General features: G+C 39.4%; 2 protein-coding genes and 11 non-coding genes across 13 annotated transcripts; 5 read left to right on the top strand and 8 right to left on the bottom strand.

Moving 5' to 3' along the window:
• Positions 1–6,135: 6,135 nt before the first annotated feature.
• Trnae-cuc lies at positions 6,136–6,207 on the bottom strand. The gene has a single exon. It is a non-coding gene; the product is annotated as a tRNA-Glu (tRNA).
• Positions 6,208–6,862: 655 nt separating this feature from the next.
• Trnag-ucc lies at positions 6,863–6,934 on the top strand. Its single transcript has one exon. It is a non-coding gene; the product is annotated as a tRNA-Gly (tRNA).
• Positions 6,935–7,293: 359 nt separating this feature from the next.
• On the bottom strand, positions 7,294–7,365 carry Trnae-cuc. The gene has a single exon. It is a non-coding gene; the product is annotated as a tRNA-Glu (tRNA).
• Positions 7,366–8,452: 1,087 nt separating this feature from the next.
• Trnae-cuc lies at positions 8,453–8,524 on the bottom strand. Its single transcript has one exon. It is a non-coding gene; the product is annotated as a tRNA-Glu (tRNA).
• A 655-nt stretch (positions 8,525–9,179) lies between these two features.
• On the top strand, positions 9,180–9,251 carry Trnag-ucc. The gene has a single exon. It is a non-coding gene; the product is annotated as a tRNA-Gly (tRNA).
• Positions 9,252–9,610: 359 nt separating this feature from the next.
• Trnae-cuc lies at positions 9,611–9,682 on the bottom strand. The gene has a single exon. It is a non-coding gene; the product is annotated as a tRNA-Glu (tRNA).
• Positions 9,683–10,032: 350 nt separating this feature from the next.
• Positions 10,033–10,151, top strand: Trnal-cag. Its single transcript has 2 exons — positions 10,033–10,070; positions 10,107–10,151. It is a non-coding gene; the product is annotated as a tRNA-Leu (tRNA).
• A 185-nt stretch (positions 10,152–10,336) lies between these two features.
• Positions 10,337–10,408, top strand: Trnag-ucc. The gene has a single exon. It is a non-coding gene; the product is annotated as a tRNA-Gly (tRNA).
• Positions 10,409–10,766: 358 nt separating this feature from the next.
• Trnae-cuc lies at positions 10,767–10,838 on the bottom strand. The gene has a single exon. It is a non-coding gene; the product is annotated as a tRNA-Glu (tRNA).
• Positions 10,839–11,187: 349 nt separating this feature from the next.
• On the top strand, positions 11,188–11,306 carry Trnal-caa. Its single transcript has 2 exons — positions 11,188–11,225; positions 11,262–11,306. It is a non-coding gene; the product is annotated as a tRNA-Leu (tRNA).
• Positions 11,307–11,922: 616 nt separating this feature from the next.
• On the bottom strand, positions 11,923–11,994 carry Trnae-cuc. Its single transcript has one exon. It is a non-coding gene; the product is annotated as a tRNA-Glu (tRNA).
• Positions 11,995–12,579: 585 nt separating this feature from the next.
• LOC124200062 lies at positions 12,580–23,309 on the bottom strand. Its single transcript, XM_046596143.1, has 2 exons — positions 22,080–23,309; positions 12,580–12,780 (listed from the first exon to the last, which is right to left on the bottom strand). The coding sequence occupies exons 1-2, from the start codon at positions 23,228–23,230 to the stop codon at positions 12,744–12,746; spliced, it is 1,188 nt and encodes a 395-aa protein (XP_046452099.1). The 5' UTR covers positions 23,231–23,309; the 3' UTR covers positions 12,580–12,743.
• On the bottom strand, positions 13,618–14,324 carry LOC124200063. The gene is made up of 2 exons (XM_046596144.1): positions 13,977–14,324; positions 13,618–13,891 (listed from the first exon to the last, which is right to left on the bottom strand). Exons 1-2 carry the CDS (start codon positions 14,188–14,190, stop codon positions 13,668–13,670), a joined length of 438 nt encoding a protein of 145 aa, XP_046452100.1. The 5' UTR covers positions 14,191–14,324; the 3' UTR covers positions 13,618–13,667.
• Positions 23,310–23,678: the final 369 nt, after the last annotated feature.

Below are 23,678 nucleotides of genomic sequence, written 5' to 3'. Positions count from 1 at the left end.
AACTATCTTTTACCTTGTAGCGTATATTCTTAAGAGCTTAGGGTGTTTGGTTGCTAGATGGCACCGGTGTTTTGTCCTTTTATCCCTACTCCTGAAAGTAAATTTATAATATCTTAATGATTAGTTTATTTCACTAAGATTTATATCCATAGTTGGAATCAGGGAAAAAAATTGAATTTAATGATATTTTTTATTAATGTTTTCATGAAAATACCCCACCCGACTAGCTATAACAAGGCAGGATAGCGAAGAATCCCGTCCTTAATTAGAGTAGTCCATGTGTAACGCCGAACCATCGGTGCCACCGACCCTATGCCGCCTAACGGCCAAAGAGTGAAAAACAACAAAAACAATCACGTTTGTTGATAGGTTAAATCTATTGCCACGAAATCCTTTTCGTGACGCGACAGGCCCGATTCACTATTGCCACGAAATCAGAAAATATAGTTACGTGTAAAATCAGATCACTTTGTCTATTGCCACGAAAGCCTACTAGTCCTCTGTTTTCGTGACGATTTTTCGTCTGAAATGATGGAGCACAAGAGGCAAAAGTCAAATGAAAATAAACGGCAGATAGATGGCGTACAAGTGGCAAAAGTCAAATTAATTGTGCCTGAGGCTTGTAACTATGACGCGCCGTTTGTCTCACTTCCCCTGGCTGACTTTGAAATACCGTGGCGCCACGTAGTGAACGTATGTGTAACTAACGGTATGGGGATGCTCCAACACCAGCCACCGTGTAGTGTAGTGTATGGCGTAGTGTAGTGTGGTGTAGTGTAGTGAAACCGGTTTTTTTAATATTTTCAGACTCCTGATATAGACATACAGTACCTACCAGAAGTTTGGAAACGCCTTAGAGAAGCTTATCTAGAAAGCTGGTTTTCGTGGCGTTCCCAAAAATCCAATTTTTCACGGGGGACAACCAAATTTTTTTTTGAAGTAGCCATAATGGTCGGCTACTTCCTGAATTTTTTTCAGATTTTTATATCTAGGGGGAGGGCATCTACAAATGGATCTAAAAGTTTGGAGACATGCTGTAGGGGCTTATTATAAATCGGCTACTTTGACGGTCTCTAAATAGGGGACAACAACGACGCGAAAAGTTGTGAAAAGAAGAGCTTCGTAAGCTCTACAACACGCGTCATGGTTTGAATTTTTCAAAACACATGTAGTATAACTAATTTTTAATTCAAAACGGGATTTATTATTTTATCCCTTTATTCCCCTATTTTCCAACCAAACAGTGTTGCCGCTTTTTCCCTATTGTCGTGTTATCCGAGGGAGGGAAATAAAGCCTGAATTTATTCAAGTGCGGCACTTGAATAAATTCAGGCTATATTTCCTGAATAAATTCAGGCTATATTCAAGTGCCGCACTTGAATAAATTCAGGCTACATTGGAACCTTAAAATAAAAATTTGTACGAAACGATGGCAAGTAACACACCGTTTACGTATTTACCTCCCATGCTGCTCGAGTCGGTGGATCCTCATCTCCTCCTTTCCGGAAGCCTCAATCTTAAATTTGACCCTGCAATTTTCCCCTTCGGTGAGAATCCCACATACTACCTAAATTTGAACCTTTATTACTATTTTCTTACACACCAAAAGGTAAAATTGATTACCTCATCACCTTCCCGTTTGGCCCCTAACAGGTTGGCAACAGCTGTGGCCATATTGATGTTGGTGTTGATTGTTGGGATGATGGGGGGTGATGGGTTGGGGATCCAGGACCCAGAGGTAGTGCTTTCATCAAAAGGAAAATAGGTAATCGTCTTCCCCTTGTTTCTTAACACAACACAGAACCTACACAGGAAAGTCTTACGAACTTTGGAAAAGATCAACTAAAGTTTGGGGTGAAAATATTCAATGAAAAAATAAAGAATAATTTGAATTAGTAGGATAATATCGAACGCTATCAGAATTGTTTCCCACGCATTTTTATTCTTGACGCAATGAATTAAAACCTATTGCAATTCACGTGGAAACTAGGAAGTAAAACTGGATGAAACTGAATGAAACAGCCTAAGCTAGCTCACAACAGAGGCAGGAAGATAAATGGTTACTGTTATAATGTAAAGCCAGACGAATCAATAGCCCCTCCCTTTTTTTCCGTCTCTCCCTCCGGTTTTATCACTTTTTTTTCTGTGTATTATGATTTCAACACCAGTTGTCTATTTTTTTAGACTTACAAAGAAGCGATCTCGTAATTCCTGTTGAATTGACCCCAATTAGACTGTGAACATAAATGGAATATAACTTTAGAAATGGAATAGAAATTTTAGACTTTTACACCAAACGCATTCCCCGACTACGATCTTCAAAATCTGTTATCTACTAATCTTTAATGATAAGTGCTACACTATAATGGGTAGGCCTAATCCCTACAATTCGGAAATTAATCAAACGCCCATTTGCCATCTTTCCATAAACTTTGGAGAAAGGTGAAGGTGATGCAATTCCTTGTTTACATTAATGATTTTTTCAGATTTATAGAACAAGAAGAAAACGACCTTAAGTGAATTAAGATGTAGAAACATCCAATTCCCACGGCGTTGCCAATGACAAGTTGGCCGATAAAAAACAAAATTGCTGTAATTGTCTTCAATCGAGCGACGTTGCGTGGACTTAGCGACTCTGCCTTCTCAGCCGATTGGCCAAAATCGGTGCCATCAACGGCGCACAGGATAGGAAATTGTCTGTTGCCGAAAATTTTTTCCACCAACCTGAAATGAAAACCAAAATATTTGTAAGGATTCAAATAATTTAGGGAATATATAATTATATATTACTAGGAACAGCGATTGCTTAAATATCTAAACGGACGAATAAAGCAGTTATTCGAATACTGGCAAAAACACTTTAAGGGATGACAACAGTCATCTGCGTGAAAGCCTTCTCTTTGTGTGACGCATTCAAGCAACATGTAAATGCAGTGTGCCCACTTGCTTGGTAGTCGAAATCTCCAAACAGTTGCCAGATTTTCGGAAAAATCACCATTCGCCAAAGTCAAAATCACCAAAAAATCACCACAAATTTTTTTTTTAATTTTTAATGCAAAAAAACGTTTTAAACGGTTGAAAAGCGTTAATTCTTGTTTATGTATCAATTAAAACACACTCAAATTAAAGTTACAGGTTAAACATTGGTTGTAAGTGTTAAAAACAATTTCTAAATTTGGTATTCTGTGTTAACGAATGAGGGAAAACGGCGCACTATTCATGGAGAATTGGTGCGTTCGATTTAACATTTTTGGCTAAAATGACAAGTTCTTTTGGAAATTGGATTTTTGAAGCTGACTTTTCTTCATTCAACATCCAAAATTTTGCTTTGAGAATTGCATCAGTAGTAGGAGTCTCCTGCCGATTTTGCTTATCATCCTTGACTTCCTTCAAATGACTAAATACCGTCTCGGCTGATGCGTTACTAAATGGCAAACATAACAAGAGGTACATGCACTCAGTTAGAATAGGAAAAACGGGTTCACCGCAAGGATTTAGAGTAGAGAGAACTGCTTTCCAATAATCGTCAACTTTCATATTATACAACGCATAGGGATCTGTGACGCCAAAGTGAGATAAGGGCAGACTTGCGTGTTTCCTCCATTCGCTGTAAGCCAAATTAGGATCACAAGATTCCTTCAATTGTGGGAAACGTTTGAACACTTCAGCAAGTGAGGCAGGATTCAACTTTCGGGCATTCTTCGGTTGTACTAGACTAGAAAATTCGTAGAATTCGTCCTTCAGGTAAAAACGCTTAGTGACTTCTGAATAACCAGTTTGGTAAAACTTTCTGAATGATTTCAGAAGTAGATTGAATGGCTGAAAATTCTGCTCAAAGGAAACGTTGCATGTCATCTTATAATTTAGCTTGTACGCTGCCTCGTTAGCAGGAGTTCGTGACTCTTTAGGAAAAGCCTTGTCTGCAGATTTCAAGCCGTCTTCTTGTGCCTTAATTTCAGCTTCTTTTATTTCTTGGGAAAAATAAACAGTGTTCTTAAACGCCGATTTCGGCTTCGATTTCAACTCAAACATGGTTTCAGTAGCCTGTAACCCTAAAGAATCAAAAGATTTTAGGAAACACTAATAGGATCAAGTATTACCAAAACAATTTAAGGCACTGCTTTGCCGTAATCAACTCTACTAACCTAGGTAGATTTGTTCCAAAGGGACATACTCATGGCAGTCTAAATGATCAAGACTGGATAGACAAGACATGTGTTCTTCAACGTATTCCGTGTTCATATAGCTCTTAGCCAATGAAACGAGTAGAGACTCAATCGCAGGTTTTATCACATGAATGAGAGGCTTGTTGGACTGGAATAATTCATTCAGTTCAGTAAAAAGAGAAAGTCCTGCCGATTTGAAAAAAAAATTAAATATGCTGACTAGTAATGTTCAAATAACTGAGGAAATTTGTTTTTGTTTTACCTTGTATGAAAAACTCAAGAAGAATTTTAGTAAAAGGATCTTGCAAAAGAAACAAAATTCTGTTGTTAGTGACTGTGGGGTTTTCAGCAACCTCAGAAATGAAATTTAAAATTAAAGCGTCATATTGTTGGAGAATGCGGACAGCGCAGTTTTTAAAAGTGAGCCAACGCGTTTCTCCGGGCTTGAGAATTTCCAACTCATCAAGTTTGAGAAATATAAGACACTCCTTTAATTGATCTCGCCTGTCACGACTATTGCTGAAGTGGGCAGGAATAGCATGGAGAAGTTCAATCAGTTCTGGAAGCAAGGCCTTATAGGAGTGCTTTGCACATAAATGAAAGTTGTGACAAGTACATTTGACTGTTGCGAGCTTGGGGAAACGGTCTCTCAGCAATGTTGAGACTGATTTGATTCTTCCAAAATTCACATTGCATGTATCAGCTGAAAACCCAACAAATCGTGCGGAAGGAATTCCGTGTTTTTCCAGCCTTGAAAGAATACAGTTAGTCAATCCATCTGCAGTCCCATCAGAAACATCCACTAGATCGAAAACATCGAATTGCAGCTTTCCTTTTTCAAGGCACCAGTGGCAAACTACAAAAACCATTTTAGTTTTGATAGACACGTCCGTGGTTTCATCGAATATAATGGAAAAATATTTGTTCTTCAGTTTACTTGCTGTTTGTTGTGTACAAAATTTTCCGAATCCTAAATAGTTTAATAGTATAGAAAGAAATTATCAATTAGTTTTCATAGTAATACCAATTACGTATAACGTATTCTACCAACCTTCTCTTATCAAGTTACCTGCTTTTGTATATCCTAATGTGGCTTTCTTGAATATGGGATCATTTCCTTCTGTCTGCATCACTTCAAGCATTCCTTGAGCAGAACACACTGATTGACTATTTTTACATATATGAGCCAAAATTCGTAGTTCAAGATTAGTGATACGATCCCTAAGTGGAGATGCAAAATTGGCTAAACGATCCTGTTGCTTAAGCAACTCTGGGAGCTTTTCCATATTCCGTTTGTGTTGGGTACTGTCAACATGTTTTACTAAATCTCCCTTATGATTGGTATAAAACAACGCACAAGCTCTACAAAATGCTTGATTCTTTCCAGTCTGTGGATTGAGTTTCAGCGTTAGCCACTTAGCAAATTTTGGATGCTTATTCTCATTTAGCCAATCTGGATTAAACTGTCTTGGTTTTTTTGAGGATGACTTAGAGATATAACATAACCAATTACAAAGTTTTTACAATTACACACCGATTCAAATTAATTAGTCTAACTATATTCTCCATTACTTGAGTTTTCTTTCGCTTAGCCTGGCCCTGGCTTGACGAAACTTCCTCGACTTCGCCAGAGGACTCAGAGCTCATTTTGAATTAGTTGTAAACATTAAAAAACCATATATACTTATATAGACTAGCACTAGCACAGTAGCACCACTAGCAATGTTGACATTGGTTAGTTGTGTGACCTAACCAGATTAAACAACTTGAGGGATCAAAAGAAACCATTTTATGATGGAGTCTCGATGGAAACATGCCGATGTACTTAGTATATCCAATGTACTAGAAAGATTTTGGCTCGTATGTATGTAAGTTAAGCCGATTGCAATAGTTCTGGAAACGCAGAAACTGTTTGCCAGATGTATTTGACAAAAATGGCCAAAACTTGCAAAATGTTCCAGTTCCTCTTTTCCCATACCGGGAATTGAACCCGGGCCTCCTGGGTGAGAGCCAGGTATCCTAACCACTAGACAATATGGGATTAAATCGCTTGAAAAATACATATTTCAAATCAATACAACATAATACAATTGTTGTCCTGGTATAAACAGCCTAGGGCAAGGAACTGTTGAATAAGTTAGAAGAGTTTAAATCCCACATCTGTAATGCAAAGGAATTTAGCTAGATCTGATGAGGTCAGGATGGCCGAGCGCTCTAAGGCACCAGACTCAAGAAAATACATATTAAAAAAAAATACATATTCAAACGCAATACAAAGTAATACAATTGTTGACCTGGTATAAATCACATAGGGCAAGGAACTCTTGAATGAGTTAGAAGAGTTTTAATGTCACATCTGTTGGGCAAAGGAATTTAGGTATATTTGATGTGGTCAGGATGGCCGAGCGGTCTAAGGCGCCAGACTCAAGGACATAATCCTTGCTTCAATAAAAGAAGTTGCAGTATTCTGGTCTTCAATGAAGGCGTGGGTTCAAATTCCCATTCCTGACAAACATATAATTATCTGAATACACATGATCATCGCATTGCAACATAATTAAAGAGGTTGCTTTGATATAGTGATAGAGAATGCTTAATGTACCACGATACAAGGTCACCAAGTGGTAATACTGGTAGATATTCTGTAATTTAAAAAGATGTGACAATACGCAAATCATGACGCTAACTCACGTCAAGCGATGGTGGTATAGTGGTTAGCATAGTTGCCTTCCAAGCAATTGACCCGAGTTCGATTCTCGGCCATCGCAGTTTTATCAATCTTGCTATTTCTTAGCAGACTAGTCAAGCTACAAAATTAAAGTCAATTTACACAAATGTTACTCTTTAGGTAAAATATAGTTGTTCATTTCTTTTTCTTTCACACATGAATAATTGACATAGATGTAATTTCTTATTCCTTGGCGATATTTCTTGCAAAGATACCATTTTATGATAGAGTCTCGATGGAAACATGCCGATGTACTTAGTATATCCAATGTACTAGAAAGATTTTGGCTCGTATGTATGTAAGTTAAGCCGATTGCAATAGTTCTGGAAACGCAGAAACTGTTTGCCAGATGTATTTGACAAAAATGGCCAAAACTTGCAAAATGTTCCAGTTCCTCTTTTCCCATACCGGGAATTGAACCCGGGCCTCCTGGGTGAGAGCCAGGTATCCTAACCACTAGACAATATGGGATTAAATCGCTTGAAAAATACATATTTCAAATCAATACAACATAATACAATTGTTGTCCTGGTATAAACAGCCTAGGGCAAGGAACTGTTGAATAAGTTAGAAGAGTTTAAATCCCACATCTGTAATGCAAAGGAATTTAGCTAGATCTGATGAGGTCAGGATGGCCGAGCGCTCTAAGGCACCAGACTCAAGAAAATACATATTAAAAAAAAAATACATATTCAAACGCAATACAAAGTAATACAATTGTTGACCTGGTATAAATCACATAGGGCAAGGAACTCTTGAATGAGTTAGAAGAGTTTTAATGTCACATCTGTTGGGCAAAGGAATTTAGGTATATTTGATGTGGTCAGGATGGCCGAGCGGTCTAAGGCGCCAGACTCAAGGACATAATCCTTGCTTCAATAAAAGAAGTTGCAGTATTCTGGTCTTCAATGAAGGCGTGGGTTCAAATTCCCATTCCTGACAAACATATAATTATCTGAATACACATGATCATCGCATTGCAACATAATTAAAGAGGTTGCTTTGATATAGTGATAGAGAATGCTTAATGTACCACGATACAAGGTCACCAAGTGGTAATACTGGTAGATATTCTGTAATTTAAAAAGATGTGACAATACGCAAATCATGACGCTAACTCACGTCAAGCGAAGGTGGTATAGTGGTTAGCATAGTTGCCTTCCAAGCAATTGACCCGAGTTCGATTCTCGGCCATCGCAGTTTTATCAATCTTGCTATTTCTTAGCAGACTAGTCAAGCTACAAAATTAAAGTCAATTTACACAAATGTTACTCTTTAGGTAAAATATAGTTGTTCATTTCTTTTTCTTTCACACATGAATAATTGACATAGATGTAATTTCTTATTCCTTGGCGATATTTCTTGCAAAGATACCATTTTATGATAGAGTCTCGATGGAAACATGCCGATGTACTTAGTATATCCAATGTACTAGAAAGATTTTGGCTCGTATGTATGTAAGTTAAGCCGATTGCAATAGTTCTGGAAACGCAGAAACTGTTTGCCAGATGTATTTGACAAAAATGGCCAAAACTTGCAAAATGTTCCAGTTCCTCTTTTCCCATACCGGGAATTGAACCCGGGCCTCCTGGGTGAGAGCCAGGTATCCTAACCACTAGACAATATGGGATTAAATCGCTTGAAAAATACATATTTCAAATCAATACAACATAATACAATTGTTGTCCTGGTATAAACAGCCTAGGGCAAGGAACTGTTGAATAAGTTAGAAGAGTTTAAATCCCACATCTGTAATGCAAAGGAATTTAGCTAGATCTGATGAGGTCAGGATGGCCGAGCGCTCTAAGGCACCAGACTCAAGAAAATACATATTAAAAAAAAATACATATTCAAACGCAATACAAAGTAATACAATTGTTGACCTGGTATAAATCACATAGGGCAAGGAACTCTTGAATGAGTTAGAAGAGTTTTAATGTCACATCTGTTGGGCAAAGGAATTTAGGTATATTTGATGTGGTCAGGATGGCCGAGCGGTCTAAGGCGCCAGACTCAAGGACATAATCCTTGCTTCAATAAAAGAAGTTGCAGTATTCTGGTCTTCAATGAAGGCGTGGGTTCTAATTCCCATTCCTGACAAACATATAATTATCTGAATACACATGATCATCGCATTGCAACATAATTAAAGAGGTTGCTTTGATATAGTGATAGAGAATGCTTAATGTACCACGATACAAGGTCACCAAGTGGTAATACTGGTAGATATTCTGTAATTTAAAAAGATGTGACAATACGCAAATCATGACGCTAACTCACGTCAAGCGATGGTGGTATAGTGGTTAGCATAGTTGCCTTCCAAGCAATTGACCCGAGTTCGATTCTCGGCCATCGCAGTTTTATCAATCTTGCTATTTCTTAGCAGACTAGTCAAGCTACAAAATTAAAGTCAATTTACACAAATGTTACTCTTTAGGTAAAATATAGTTGTTCATTTCTTTTTCTTTCACACATGAATAATTGACATAGATGTAATTTCTTATTCCTTGGCGCTATTTCTTGCAAAGATACTATTTTATGATAGAGTCTCGATGGAAACATGCCGATGTACTTAGTATATCCAATGTACTAGAAAGATTTTGGCTCGTATGTATGTAAGTTAAGCCGATTGCAATAGTTCTGGAAACGCAGAAACTGTTTGCCAGATGTATTTGACAAAAATGGCCAAAACTTGCAAAAATTTCCAGTTCCTCTTTTCCCATACCGGGAATTGAACCCGGGCCTCCTGGGTGAGAGCCAGGTATCCTAACCACTAGACAATATGGGATTAAGTCGCTTGAAAAATACATATTCCAAATCAATACAACATAATACAATTGTTGTCCTGGTATAAACAGCCTAGGGCAAGGAACTCTTGAATAAGTTAGAAGAGTTTAAATCCCACATCTGTAATGCAAAGGAATTTAGCTAGATCTGATGATGTCAGGATGGCCGAGCGCTCTAAGGCACCAGACTCAAGAAAATACATATTAAAAAAAAATACATATTCAAACGCAATACAACGTAATACAATTGTTGACCTGGTATAAATCGCCTAGGGCAAGGAACTCTTGAATGAGTTAGAAGAGTTTTAATGCCACATCTGTTGGGCAAAGGAATTTAGATACACCTAGTGTGGTCAGGATGGCCGAGCGGTCTAAGCCGCCAGACTCAGGGACATAATCCTTGCTTTAATAAAAGAAGTTGCAGTATTCTGATCTTCTATGAAGGCGTGGGTTCAAATCCCATTCCTGACAAACATATAATTATCTGAATAAACATGATCATCGCATTGCAACATAATTAGAGAGGTTGCTTTGATATAGTGATAGAGAATGCTTAATGTACCACGATACAAGGTAACCAAGTGGTAATACTGGTCGATGTTCTGTAATTTTAAAAGATGCGGCAATACGGAAATCATGACGCTAACTCACGTCAAGCGATGGTGGTATAGTGGTAAGCATAGTTGCCTTCCAAGCAATTGACCCGAGTTCGATTCTCGGCCATCGCAGTTTAGCAATCTTGCTATTTCTTAGCAGACTAGTCAACCTACGGAATTGAAGTCAATATACACAAATGTTACTCTTTAGGTAAAATACAGTTGTTCATTTCTTTTTCGTTCACACATCAATAATTGACATAGATGTAATTTCTTATTCCTTGGCGATATTTCTTGCAAACAAACCATTTTATGATGGAGTCTCGATGGAAACATGCCGATGTACTTAGTATATCCAATGTACTAGAAAGATTTTGGCTCGTATGTATGTAAGTTAAGCCGATTGCAATAGTTCTGGAAACGCAGAAACTGTTTGCCAGATGTATTTGACAAAAATGGCCAAAACTTGCAAAATTTTCCAGTTCCTCTTTTCCCATACCGGGAATTGAACCCGGGCCTCCTGGGTGAGAGCCAGGTATCCTAACCACTAGACAATATGGGATTAAATCGCTTAAAAATACATATTCCAAATCAATACAACATAATACAATTGTTGTCCTGGTATAAACAGCCTAGGGCAAGGAACTCTTGGATAAGTTAGAAGAGTTTAAATCCCACATCTGTAATGCAAAGGAATTTAGCTAGATCTGATGAGGTCAGGATGGCCGAGCGCTCTAAGGTACCAGACTCAAGAAAATACATATTAAAAAAAAATACATATTCAAACGCAATACAACGTAATACAATTGTTGACCTGGTATAAATCGCCTATGGCAAGGAACTCTTGAATGAGTTAGAAGAGTTTTAATGTCACATCTGTTGGGCAAAGGAATTTAGGTACACCTGATGTGGTCAGGATGGCCGAGCGGTCTAAGGCGCCAGACTCAAGGACATAATCCTTGCTTCAATAAAAGAAGTTGCAGTATTCTGGTCTTCAATGAAGGCGTGGGTTCAAATCCCACTCCTGACAAACATATAATTATCTGAATACACATGATCATCGCATTGCAACATAATTAGAGAGGTTGCTTTGATATAGTGATAGAGAATGCTTTATGTACCACGATACAAGGTCACCAAGTGGTAATACTGGTCGATGTTCTGTAATTTAAAAAGATGTGACAATACGGAAATCATGACGCTAACTCACGTCAAGCGATGGTGGTATAGTGGTTAGCATAGTTGCCTTCCAAAGCAATTGACCCGAGTTCGATTCTCGGCCATCGCAGTTTAGCAATCTTGCTATTTCTTAGCAGACTAGTCAACCTACGGAATTGAAGTCAATTTACACAAATGTTACTCTTTAGGTAAAATATAGTTGTTCATTTCTTTTTCGTTCACACATGAATAATTGACATAGATGTAATTTCTTATTCCTTGGCGATATTTCTTGCAAAGAAACCATTTTATGATGGAGTCTCGATGGAAACATGCCGATGTACTTAGTATATCCAATGTACTAGAAAGATTTTGGCTCGTATGTATGTAAGTTAAGCCGATTGCAATAGTTCTGGAAACGCAGAAACTGTTTGCCAGATGTATTTGACAAAAATGGCCAAAACTTGCAAAATTTTCCAGTTCCTCTTTTCCCATACCGGGAATTGAACCCGGGCATCCTGGGTGAGAGCCAGGTATCCTAACCACTAGACAATATGGGATTAAATCGCTTAAAAATACATATTCCAAATCAATACAACATAATACAATTGTTGTCCTGGTATAAACAGCCTAGGGCAAGGAACTCTTGGATAAGTTAGAAGAGTTTAAATCCCACATCTGTAATGCAAAGGAATTTAGCTAGATCTGATGAGGTCAGGATGGCCGAGCGCTCTAAGGCACCAGACTCAAGAAAATACATATTCAAAAAAAATACATATTCAAACGCAATACAACGTAATACAATTGTTGACCTGGTATAAATCGCCTATGGCAAGGAACTCTTGGATGAGTTAGAAGAGTTTTAATGTCACATCTCTTGGGCGAAGGAATTTAGGTACACCTGATTTGGTCAGGATGGCCGAGCGGTCTAAGGCGCCAGACTCAAGGACATAATCCTCGCTTCTAAAAAGGAGTTGCAGTATTCTGGCCTTCAATGAAGGCGTGGGTTCAAATCCCACTCCTGACAAACATATAAATATCTGAATACACATGATCATCGCATTGCATCATAATTAGTAAATTGCTCGAGGTCGCGAAGCGACCGAAGAGCAGTTATGATTGTATGTATAATAAAGCGAGACCTTAACTTATAGTGTTGACACTTGTATTTAGCCCTTTCAACGCAAACAAAAAACAAAAGAATAACGATATGGTCCGCCTCAGGACCTCAACGCCCCCTTTATCCTCAGACCTTTAAGGCTCGGGAAATCTTCTCAGGGCCGCTGATCCGAAAGAGTAGGCCAACTCTTCACCTTTTATGCTGGTTACTGCCAAATCCTCTTCCTCTGAAAGGAATGAAGAAAAACAACGATTAATAAAGTTAGGAGCGGGTTGGGGGGGTACCTTAACCTAAGTTAAGGTCTCGCTTTATTATACATACAATCATAACTGCTCTTCGGTCGCTTCGCGACCTCGAGCAATTTACTAATTGCATGTAAATCGCTCGACCTTAACTTATAGCCCGTACGGTATGGTGAGCTAGGTAGAAGCTTAGCGCAAGCTTCGGAGCGCAGGCTCCCATAATAGTGTAAGCTTCCAGGAGGCAAGTTAGATTTGCTCCGATGCAATGTAAGGGATTTTAACCGAGATGCCAGCTTAGCTATTGAAAAATAGCGTCTAGCTTGATTTGCGTAACTATAATTTTTGCTTACGTCCAGTAAGCTAGCCTATAGTATAAATTCAATTCGTAAAGCTTAATATATTGGCACGATCGTTTTCCAAATCAAGTTGTAGCTTGTATTAATCTAGCCTGTAAATAACTAAATTAAAAATACATTGATTTTAATTAAACTCAAGATTTGTAGACACAATGAATTGTATTGTCACTCTAGATTGTTCCGTGGCTTTAAAAACAGAATCAAGGGGCCAAATTGAGACATTAAGGGAAAATTCACACAAGTGTGAAAAACGAGTGGGAAATAAACGTACATTTAAGAAACTTGGCTTCAAAAACCGATTGAAGGGCAGCAAATTAGGGCAGTAAGGTAAAATTCACACAAGTGTGAACAACTAGTGGGAAATAGGGTTAAACGTACGTTTAAGACCAATAAAAACATTTCGCACGGCATTAGAGGAATTAAAATACGTGACAATCAATCAATTGGATAGAATAAAATTGAACTCGAGCACAAAATGGCAGGACAGTGGGAACGTAAAATGTACGCGAATTAACTTAGGCTGAGTCATTTTCTTCTATTTGCTGGTTGTTATCAAGCAATCCATTGTTATTAGCTTCACCACCAAATATGTCATCTTCAACGTTTTGCTGCTGCCCTTTTAAATTCTTCTTCTTTGTTTTTGAGTGGCTATTCACAAGCTTTGCGGTTATGGCGGCCTTAATTTGTTCCTTGGAAAGATCATTGTTGTGCCATGTCTTCCATCTCGGAAGAATGAAATCTAAGAAAAGTGAAATTTAATTAAGTGTTTAAACAAAAAGCTATTCAATAGAATAACGACAATAACTAATAAAAAAAGATCTTACTGGTCATAGCATCTATGGTAGAGACCGGGAACGGCTTCTTTGGCTTACTGTTCGGGATTGAACGGCATGCACGACCACTGAGAGAGTATTCAGCTTGCTCTTGGGGCAGGATAAAATAATCAATTAAAGTTCCCACCATTGCATTGAGCGAATCCTTCGATTGACCTTCTCTCCCGTAACAAATTGCATCACGCAGAGCATTGTACTCGATCATTATGTTACCATCGAATGGAACCTATACAAATATTGGTCAAAATAAGTTTTAAAAATAACAAAATAAGCCATCAGCGGCCATCAATTACCATCCGCTTAGCAGCAGACTGAGAAGGACTCGCAGCTGGTGTAGGAGGTAATGCTTCCGGTCGTCTATTCAAGTTAGAAACAGCGTCAGTAAGATGGAGGAGAATATCTTTCATTTCTAAGAAGAAAAAAAAACATATTATTAAAGACTTTATTAGGATTTAACTTTCTCAATTCCATACGTTGTGCTAACTCTCGTGGCTCTTCGTACCACGAGCGTAGAACTTCCAAAGTATCAGTCAGTTCATCATTTTCGTCTTCCTTTTTCTTTAAATCTCTTTTAAGTCGAGTGATGGTGTCTTCAAGTTGCCTATTTGTGGACTTCAGTTCATCAATTTCCTTTAAAATAAAATTATGAAGAAATGTAATAAAAGTCTCCTTTTGACACACTAAAGAGAAATGTTTACCTCAACAAGTTGTTCTTCTGCAGGGTTGGGTTTGCTTTTCTTAGCTACTGCTGAAAATGATGCTCCCTGTGTTGTGTCGCCTTCAGGATACACAAGACTCCTTCTTGCCTTCTGTTTTGTGCCACGTAGCTCATTTGTATTCTTCTTTGCTGAAGATTTATCAAGAATGAGCTGTTGTCTGAGTTCAAGCAGGTTTTCTTGGTTACCTGTAAGGATCGACAAAGAATAAATATTTGTCATAATTTCAATAAGCTGTAGTTATACTTACTCGATATAGCCACAGCAACTCCAGGTCTGTGATCACAATCAACAAAATTGTTTTTCTCATAAACTCTTTCGCAGATTGCTGAATTGAAATCTTTGGGCCACCTATAGAGCACACAATTAATAAAGAACCAAAATTAGAACATTAAATGAAACGAGCATTTAAGATTTCACTCGTCAACATTTGCCAACATTTGCCAAACCAGGTTTATATGATATTACATGAATAGAATAGCATTAGGCTAAATGCTACAATAAAGTTACATCAAAAGTTGAACAAAGTCATACACAAAAAATTCAAAACATTTTACCTGATCACTAGTTTGGTTCTTTCTCTAACCCATATTTCTTGTACTGTTGTAATCACGTCTTTTTTTTCATCGTCTGTCAGAATTGGACTCTTAACTGAACTAATTGTCCCTATACCAGGTTCACCAATGGTAAAATCAAAAAGAACAAACATATTTTAGGCCAGTTAAAATATGTTTTCGTTATTAGAAAGAATTCGTGTCGATTCCTAGCAAGATTGAAAACGTGACGGCTTAACAAGACAGCTAACAGTTTTGGAGGGAAAAAGCCGATCAGGAACAGGGCTGCCAGAACTAATTTTACAAATAACCTCAAATGGTTAAAAAAAACTGTTTTATCATATATAAAAAAGAGACTAATAACTTTAAAAAAAATAAACAAAAAAAAAATGAAATTTAGATAATTATTATCATAATTTTGCAGCGCTACTTTAACAAAATCATTTTAACAGATTTAATGCGATTTTTTAAGTTTAATCGTCTGCTGTAGTACTGCTGTCAAAAATTCAAACTACGATCATTTTTATTTATTTTGAAGTGTAACATTAAAATGGCAGGGAATGGTAGTTTTGGGTCATCGAAGTGGACTAAGAAAAGAAGAAACAAGCGATTAGCTACTGAAGATGTTGACAACATTTTGAAAGAGGCAGAAGCGAAAAAAATTAGGCCCACCGATAATCTTGTGAAAAATATGCCCTCTCTGCTGTTGTTGGAAGTGAATTATTCTAAAGATATAGCTCAGGTACAAACTAAATTCGTTTTTTTTTTAATTTGGGTAATGAGACATTATAATATAGTTAAGCTTATTAACATTTATCTGTTAGGAAAAGGATAACAGCCCTTGTGATTCAAGCTCGCAATCAAATATCATTGATTGTTGTGATTCACCCATTACCTTGAGCGAACAAACTAATGCATGTGGAATTAATATTCCACACATTTCAGAACACACGTATCAGGAACTGGAATTTAACAATTTTGAAGATTTTTTTAGTGATATCGAGGAAGAGGTAGGCATACTATTTATTGAACATGGTTTATTGGATTCATAGGCAGCATACATTTTTGTGTTACAGGACGAAGTATATGAAGCCCACCCATCAGTTTACTTGCCTCTACTCTGTGTTGCAAACTATTTAAGGCATCATCTTACTAAAAGTGCCCTAGAAGATCACCTTTTCAATGTGAGGTTAGCGTCCCACTCCAATGTGAAAGAGTTGAGCAGCCAACATAACTTGTTAAGAAAATATTCCCATTTGAGGAGTGAAGTTACGAAAATTTTTGTTTGCCCCTCGAAAAAATGTCCTTCCGTATTGACTATGAAGCAAGATAATCCTGAAGAGATACAACTACGACAGCCTTGTGGTCACAAATTTATCAAAAGTGTGCATCGACCATGTTTCATTTTGCGAATGCCAATCGAGAAGCAATTGGTGTATTTTATCGAGCACCACGGCATTAAACTAAAAGAAATGGATTCAAACTACCGAGGAGATTTACATTCTGGCGAATGCTACAAAAAGTTGAGAGACAAAGGTTTCATTGACGACCTGACCATCACCGTGATCTGGAATACGGATGGAGCTCAGCCTTATAAGATGAGCAAAAACGGAATTTGGCCTTTCATGGCCACGATAAATGAAGCACCATACAAACTTCGAAGAAATTACGTAATTTTGCTGGCATTGTGGTTTGGCAACAAAAAACCACCTTTGCATGCATTTTTGGACTGGATAGTAAAAGAGTGGGCTAGACTGGAAAATGACGGGATAAATGTAAAAGGAATCCATTACAAAATCCGTGTTTTGGTTATTACTACTGACACGATGGCCCGTCCACTTATACGCAACACTACGCAGTTCAACGGACAGTTCGGATGCGATTTCTGTTTACATCCAGGTATCGATTGAAACCAGTAACGTTCATGTTTTTCAAGATCAATAATAATTGTGTTTTACAGGTGAACAAATTAAAAAGGGAAGAGGTTCAACTCGCATTTATTTAGAAAAGCCAGAACCTTTTGAATTGAGAAGTATGGAACAACATAAGGAAGACTTGAATATTGCCAAGGCGACCCGAAAACCTTCCCACGGTGTCTGTGGCCCAACACCTTTAGCCGACTTACCCGGGTTCGATTTTATCAAGGCTTTTGTCCCGGAATATATGCACTCCTGTTGCCAAGGAGTTTTTAAACTAATGATTAAGCTATGGACTTTTCAAAAATATTCCAAGGAACCTTGGTCTGTCAGGGGAAAGTTGGAAGTGCTAAACTCCCGGCTGTTGAACACAAAACCACCTTATGAAATCACCCGGGTTATGATAGCATTAGATGATTTGAGCAATTGGAAAGCTTCTATGTTTAGAGCCTTTGTTCTTTTTTATGTTGATGTCTTAGAAGATGTACTCCCCAAAGAATTTTTTGATCATTTCGTAAATCTTAGCTACGGGATGTTTGTTCTTTTGCAAGAAAAGGTATCCGTATCAGACGTAGAGAAAATTAAAGTTCTTTTTAGGCATTTTGTGATTGATTTTGAAAAACTTTATGGCGCCACTCATGTAGGAATCAACGTTCATTTTCTCATTCATCTTTCGCAAAGCGTGCTTGATTGGGGATGCTTGTGGACTACATCGACGTTTATTCCTGAGTGGTTTAATGGGGTGTTGATGTCTTTGTCGAATGGGACTCAAGCGATTGCGGATCAGATGGCAACAAATTATTTGTTGAAACTTACTGTTCGTGACGAGGCCGTGACGCTGTTACAAAAATATATCTTGCCTCCCCATGTAACAAGACAACTCTGCGAATTACTCCGCTTGCCAAAGGAGACGCCACGAGGATTTTCAAAAGGGACATTTTCAAATAACGATAAAGTTGAACTTCTCGGCCATTCATCCGTACGGAATGTTACTCAAAATGAAAAAAACGCTCTTTGTAGTTTGCTCGCATCGAATTCCGATTTCCGCTCCCCTTCATTCCAAAATGCAAAATTTTTTTCTCGAATCAAATTGATTTCATCGGGGTCAATTTTCACTACAACCAGCTACAAAAGATCTCCCAAACGGATAAATTATTGTGCTCTGACAAATGATGGGGAATTCTTGTTCATTGAAAATTTTGTCTGTCTGCCCCATGAGTCGAAAGGGGATCATATATTTATTCTGGGAAATGTGTTGGGGGTTCAAAGTAAAGTTCATTTCCTTCCGAAACCGATTGATGGTATTACATTTTCTATAATTCCCGGTATGATGACAAAATTAGTGGGGAAAGGAGAGCTGGTAGCTTTCAACGCGCTTGATATCAAATCAAAATGTGTCGTTGCCAGCGAGCACAATTTGACAGAGTCGTATGTTGTAACTGCTCTCCCTAATAACTTAGAAACTGATTGATCAATAAAGTCTGTAACTGGATAATTAACTAAACCGCAAATCAATAAAAAGAAACAAAACTGTAGACTATTGAATGAGTATATAATCAAATTATTACTTTTATAGGTAATGTTGAGCCAAATATATAATTAAGAACGACCAATTTAAACTATTACCAGACAAGTAAAAAGTATGCTAGTCACTGTTGAACTAGCTTGAAGTATAGTTTTAAATATATTTTACCTAAAATACACCATACTTTCAATTATCAAGCATCCGCCTACCTTACAAAAAGACAAGCAAATAATGCCAACTTATACTTAGTTCTGGATTGCTTGCCGCTCGCTTTGCTTTAAGTTTTAAAAATCAAGTTTTGTACTTCGAAGCATTGCAAGTATGGGCGTTGCTAGAGTTCCGTCTCCCTTTTTTATCAGAATCGAGTTAAACTTTCCGCAAGGTTTTTTCATACTTGTGAAGCTTTAACCTAGTACCGCGCAACCTTGTTACAAGTTTATTTTTTTGGACAAGCTAACCGTCGCGTACGGGAGTGACTTCAAAGCACGTTAACCAGCCAAACCACTGGCACCACCTAGCACTTGGCTAGCCACGCTTTCTTTCTCGATTGGCCGACTGTAATGCTTGGCGAATACGCTTTCGGACGACCAGTTGCCCGAACGCAAAATTGTTTCGATTGATAAACCCGTCGCCACCGCCTTAGATGCGGCCGCCCCACGGGTGGAATGCGCTGAATAAATTGACGTGTCAATTCCTGCGTCGCCCAGAAAATCTTTGATCCATCTGGCCACCGTTGAAGCGCCGATCGGGGCGTGGGGGGATTTAATGCTTAACATAAGATTAGAGTTAGAATCATTCCTGAACTTGCGTGTTTCTTTACAATAATAATCAAGACACGAGACTGGACAGACGTTTGACAAAACCGTGAGCTTTTTTAAGGAGAAGATCGCTCCTGCTGAGCTAGGTGTCTGCGACTTTCTGAGCTTTGACAAGGCGAACTTCACTGCCGGCCCTGAGAAAACCATAGACGAAAAATCAATAGATGCGATCTCCGAGACCCTAAACAAGGAAGTGAGAGCCAACAAAATTACTAATTTCTTAGATAAAACTGCTAGGCTCAACCCGCTATCGGGGCCTAGCGACTCGATATAATCCAAAACTGTATCTGTGCTCCAAAACCCAGTATACTTTGGTTTGGGAGGGGAAGAATTAAAAATTCCTTGCATCAGTTTGACAACCAGAGGGTGTTTACCTACATCCCAGCCCTCTATCTTTTCCAGCGTACCGGACAACATTGACCGATACACATTTATTGACCTGTACGCTTTACCTTCTTCGAAAAGATCCGATAAAAATTTCAAAATCAAATTTAGAGTAGGAGACAAGGGATTTTCACTCCTCTTAGAGCACCAATGGAACCAAACGTTCCAGGCACTTTTGTAAGTAGCTGATGTGGTTTCGCGATTGCTGGCCAGGAGTAATTGCACCACTCCCTCCGAAAGGCCTCGGTTTTCATATCGTCGCCTGATAAGATCCATGCGGCCAACAGGAGGGACCCTCGCACTAGGAGTGGGTGGCTGGTGCCCGTCGCGTCCAGCAACAGGTCCTCGCTCGGTATCAAAATGCGGGCCGGCCGACAGGACAGCTCCAAAATCGTTGGCCACCACGGCTGAGACGGCCACACTGGGGTTATCATCAGCACGTCCGCTCTGTCCCTCCTGATCTTGATCAAGCATCGGTGGATCAGATTGAACGGGGGAAACGCGTATCCTTTCAGATTCTTCCAATTCCGAGTGAAAGCGTCCAACGCCACCGATTCCGGCTGGGGTTTCCAGCTCATAAACCGCGCCACTTGCCGGTTCCAATGGGATGCAAATAAATCCACTTCCGGTGCCCACAGTTCCGACAGCTGGGAAAAGATGGACGTCTTGAGCTTCCAGTCGCTGGACTCCCGTTTCCATCTGGATTGCAGATCTGCGAGAGAATTCAATATTCCAGGGAGATGAACTGCGTGGACCGAAATTTTTCTACTCTCGCACCAACACATAATGTCCGCCGCTATATCGTTAAGACTTTTCGAACGCGTCCCTCCGGCTTTGTTTACATAACAAACGGCCGTGGAGTTATCCATCATTAAACGAATAGAAATTCCCTCCAATTGACTAGTGAAGGCTTTGAGAGAGTATAATGCCGCAAGAAGCTCTAATTCATTGATATGCCTCAGCCTATCTGCTTCCGTCCAAGGGCCCCTTGTCGAGACCCCATTAAGCACGCTACCCCACCCTGAGTTTGATGCATCCGAATAGATGGTCAGATCGGGATCCACCGCCAACATTGGCTTTCCGTTACATTTAATCAAATTAGCAACCCACCAGGACAAATTAATTTTAGAGCCGTTGTCTAATAAAACCAAAGAATTTAAATTATTTTCGAACCGGACGCAACCATCAATATAGAGCCTCTGCAACTCTCTATAATGGGACTGGGCAAAAGGAACGGCCTTGATCGCCCAAGCAAAAAGACCGAGGACTTTAGCAATCTCCCGTAAAGGTGCGGAACTTTTCGAAAACAAATTTTGACACAGACGAATGATTTCGTCAACTTTTTCCGCGCGTAAGGAAAGTGACAGGTTACGCGAGTCTACAATTAACCCCAGGAATTCGATTACTTGGTGGGGGGTGCCGATAGATTTCTCTACATTTATCACAAAACCACATTTTTCTAAAAGCTCCGTGGCAACCAAAAATTCCCGCTCCGCCTCCTTTTTGCAAGAATTTAATAGCAAAATGTCGTCTAAATAGATGACAAGACGAAAACCTTGGGACCGTAGGAAGGTCACAATAGGTTTAAGAATTTTAGTAAATAAAAAGGGGGCGGATGTCAGACCGAAGGCTAGCGTTTTGAATTGGAAAAGTTGCCCCCCCCCCCACCTGATTTGAATAAATTTTCTGTCCTCTTGGTGAAGAGGCACGGTAAGATATGCGTCCTTCAGATCAATTTTTGTAAAAAAATCGTCGGGGCGAATGATCTCTTGTAAAGAACTAACCCCTTCCATCTTAAAATGAGGGGAACAGACAAATTTATTTAAAGCTTTCAAGTTTACTATCGGCCTAAACCCACCCGATTTTTTGGGAATAATAAACACCCCACTGACAAAACATTGTTCCGATTCTTCAACCGGCTCAATAGCTTCTTTTCTTACAAGATCCTGAATTTCTTGATTACAGAGCGCCCATTGACTCTCCCCCATTTCCATGTTGCTTTGGTTACGAGCTTGAAACGGGCTCGCCAAAAACTCTAACTTTACACCCTGACTGATGCTTTGTAAGACCCAGGGATCACTCGACAAACATTTCCAGGAATCAACAAAATGTCTTAATCTACCTCCCACAATGGGCGGAGAATCTAAGGAATAATTAGGTACTAAAGATAAATTTTCCGACCTGATTGAGTGGTTTCCTCTGCTCCTGTTAAAGGTGCCGGATGAGCCGCCGTTATAGCCGTTGCTATAGCCTCCTTGACCGAAATTTCCTCCACGATGAGATCTTGATGAGGTGCCACGATAACCGCTGCTGCCCGCTCTAGGCCTTGATGACGAGCTATGGCTGCTACTAATGCTTCTAAGAGTTTGGTCGTCTGTTGCCTCCTTCACCATGTTCTTGATGAAGTGTCGACCAAAAAGCGAAGCGCACTCCCGCGGCTTGAAACGGTGGGGCTCCTTCAACAAGGAGAGAAATTTCGGATCCGAAACTTTCAGCAAATTTTCCCGTCGGCTGGTAGTCACATTGTGAAACGTGTGGCCCCAGAGACGCAGGGCCGTATCTGCTGCTTCTGCCAATGGAGAATCTCTCAAATCTGCGGATTCCGCAATTTTTTCTCTCAGGAATAAAAGCGGACGCGCTACATCCAAAATTTTGTACTGTTCAGCTTTCAGGGACCTTTCCGTAGCCTCCGCCTTGGACATCTCTGGAGTTTTAATGTCTTTGAAGCGGCGAGAAAAAGAAGAGTCTACCTGGGGACAAACTAAATCAAAACCAGAGTTAGGGAAACTCGGAATGAAACTATCACGAAGATTTCTGGCTTCCGGCGCGCTTAAAGAGGTTGTCATCCAGTTCCTGAAGACCTTCATTCTCTTCCTGGCCACCGTGAATTTGAACTGCTTCGATTCTTGACCCGGCGGCTGAACTGGCTGCCTATCTCCTGGCTGCTCATCTCCTGGCTGCTGCCCATCTGCCGGTTGTCCATCTCTTGGCTGATTTTGTTGAGCTCGCCGTTCTTCTGACTGCTCTCTCCTTAAACGATCTTCTTCCACGATTCGCTCCAACCTTTCTCTAGACCGTTCCCTCCGTTCACGCTCCAACCTCTCCTGTTCTGCCTCGTCTGGAGCTCGAGATCCGCGACGTGGGCTGCGAGAACGATCCGGCCGATCTTGGGCTGGACGACGCTCCCGTCTTGAACGACGAGAACGGCGAGAGGCTGAAGAATCACTTTCCGAAGATGACGAAGTTGAACTATCTGACGGCATGACCGTTTTGCGTAAGAGCCGAAAAGCGTCTGTGGATAAAGGGGGCGTTGAGGTCCTGAGGCGGACCATATCGTTATTCTTTTGTTTTTTGTTTGCCTTGAAAGGGCTAAATACAAGTGTCAACACTATAAGTTAAGGTCGAGCGATTTACATGCAATTAGAGAGGTTGCTTTGATATAGTGATAGAGAATGCTTAATGTACCACGATACAAGGTCACCAAGTGGTAATACTGGTCGATGTTCTGTAATTTAAAAAGATGTGACAATACGGAAATCATGACGCTAACTTACGTCAAGCGATGGTGATATAGTGGTTAGCATAGTTGTCTTCCAAACAATTGATCCGAGTTCGATTCTCGGCCAACGCAGTTTAGCAATCTTGCTATTTCTTAGCAGACTAGTCAACCTACGAAATTGAAGTCAATTTACACAAATGTTACTCTTTAGGTAAAATATAGTTGTTCATTTCTTTTTCGTTCACACACATGAATAATTGACATAGATGTAATTCCTTTTT

This window comes from Daphnia pulex, chromosome 8 (assembly GCF_021134715.1).
Source record: "Daphnia pulex isolate KAP4 chromosome 8, ASM2113471v1".
NCBI classification, from domain to species: Eukaryota; Metazoa; Arthropoda; class Branchiopoda; order Diplostraca; family Daphniidae; genus Daphnia; species Daphnia pulex.
The sequence above is the reverse complement of the archived record's forward strand: the minus strand, read 5'-3'. Positions and strand labels throughout refer to the sequence as shown.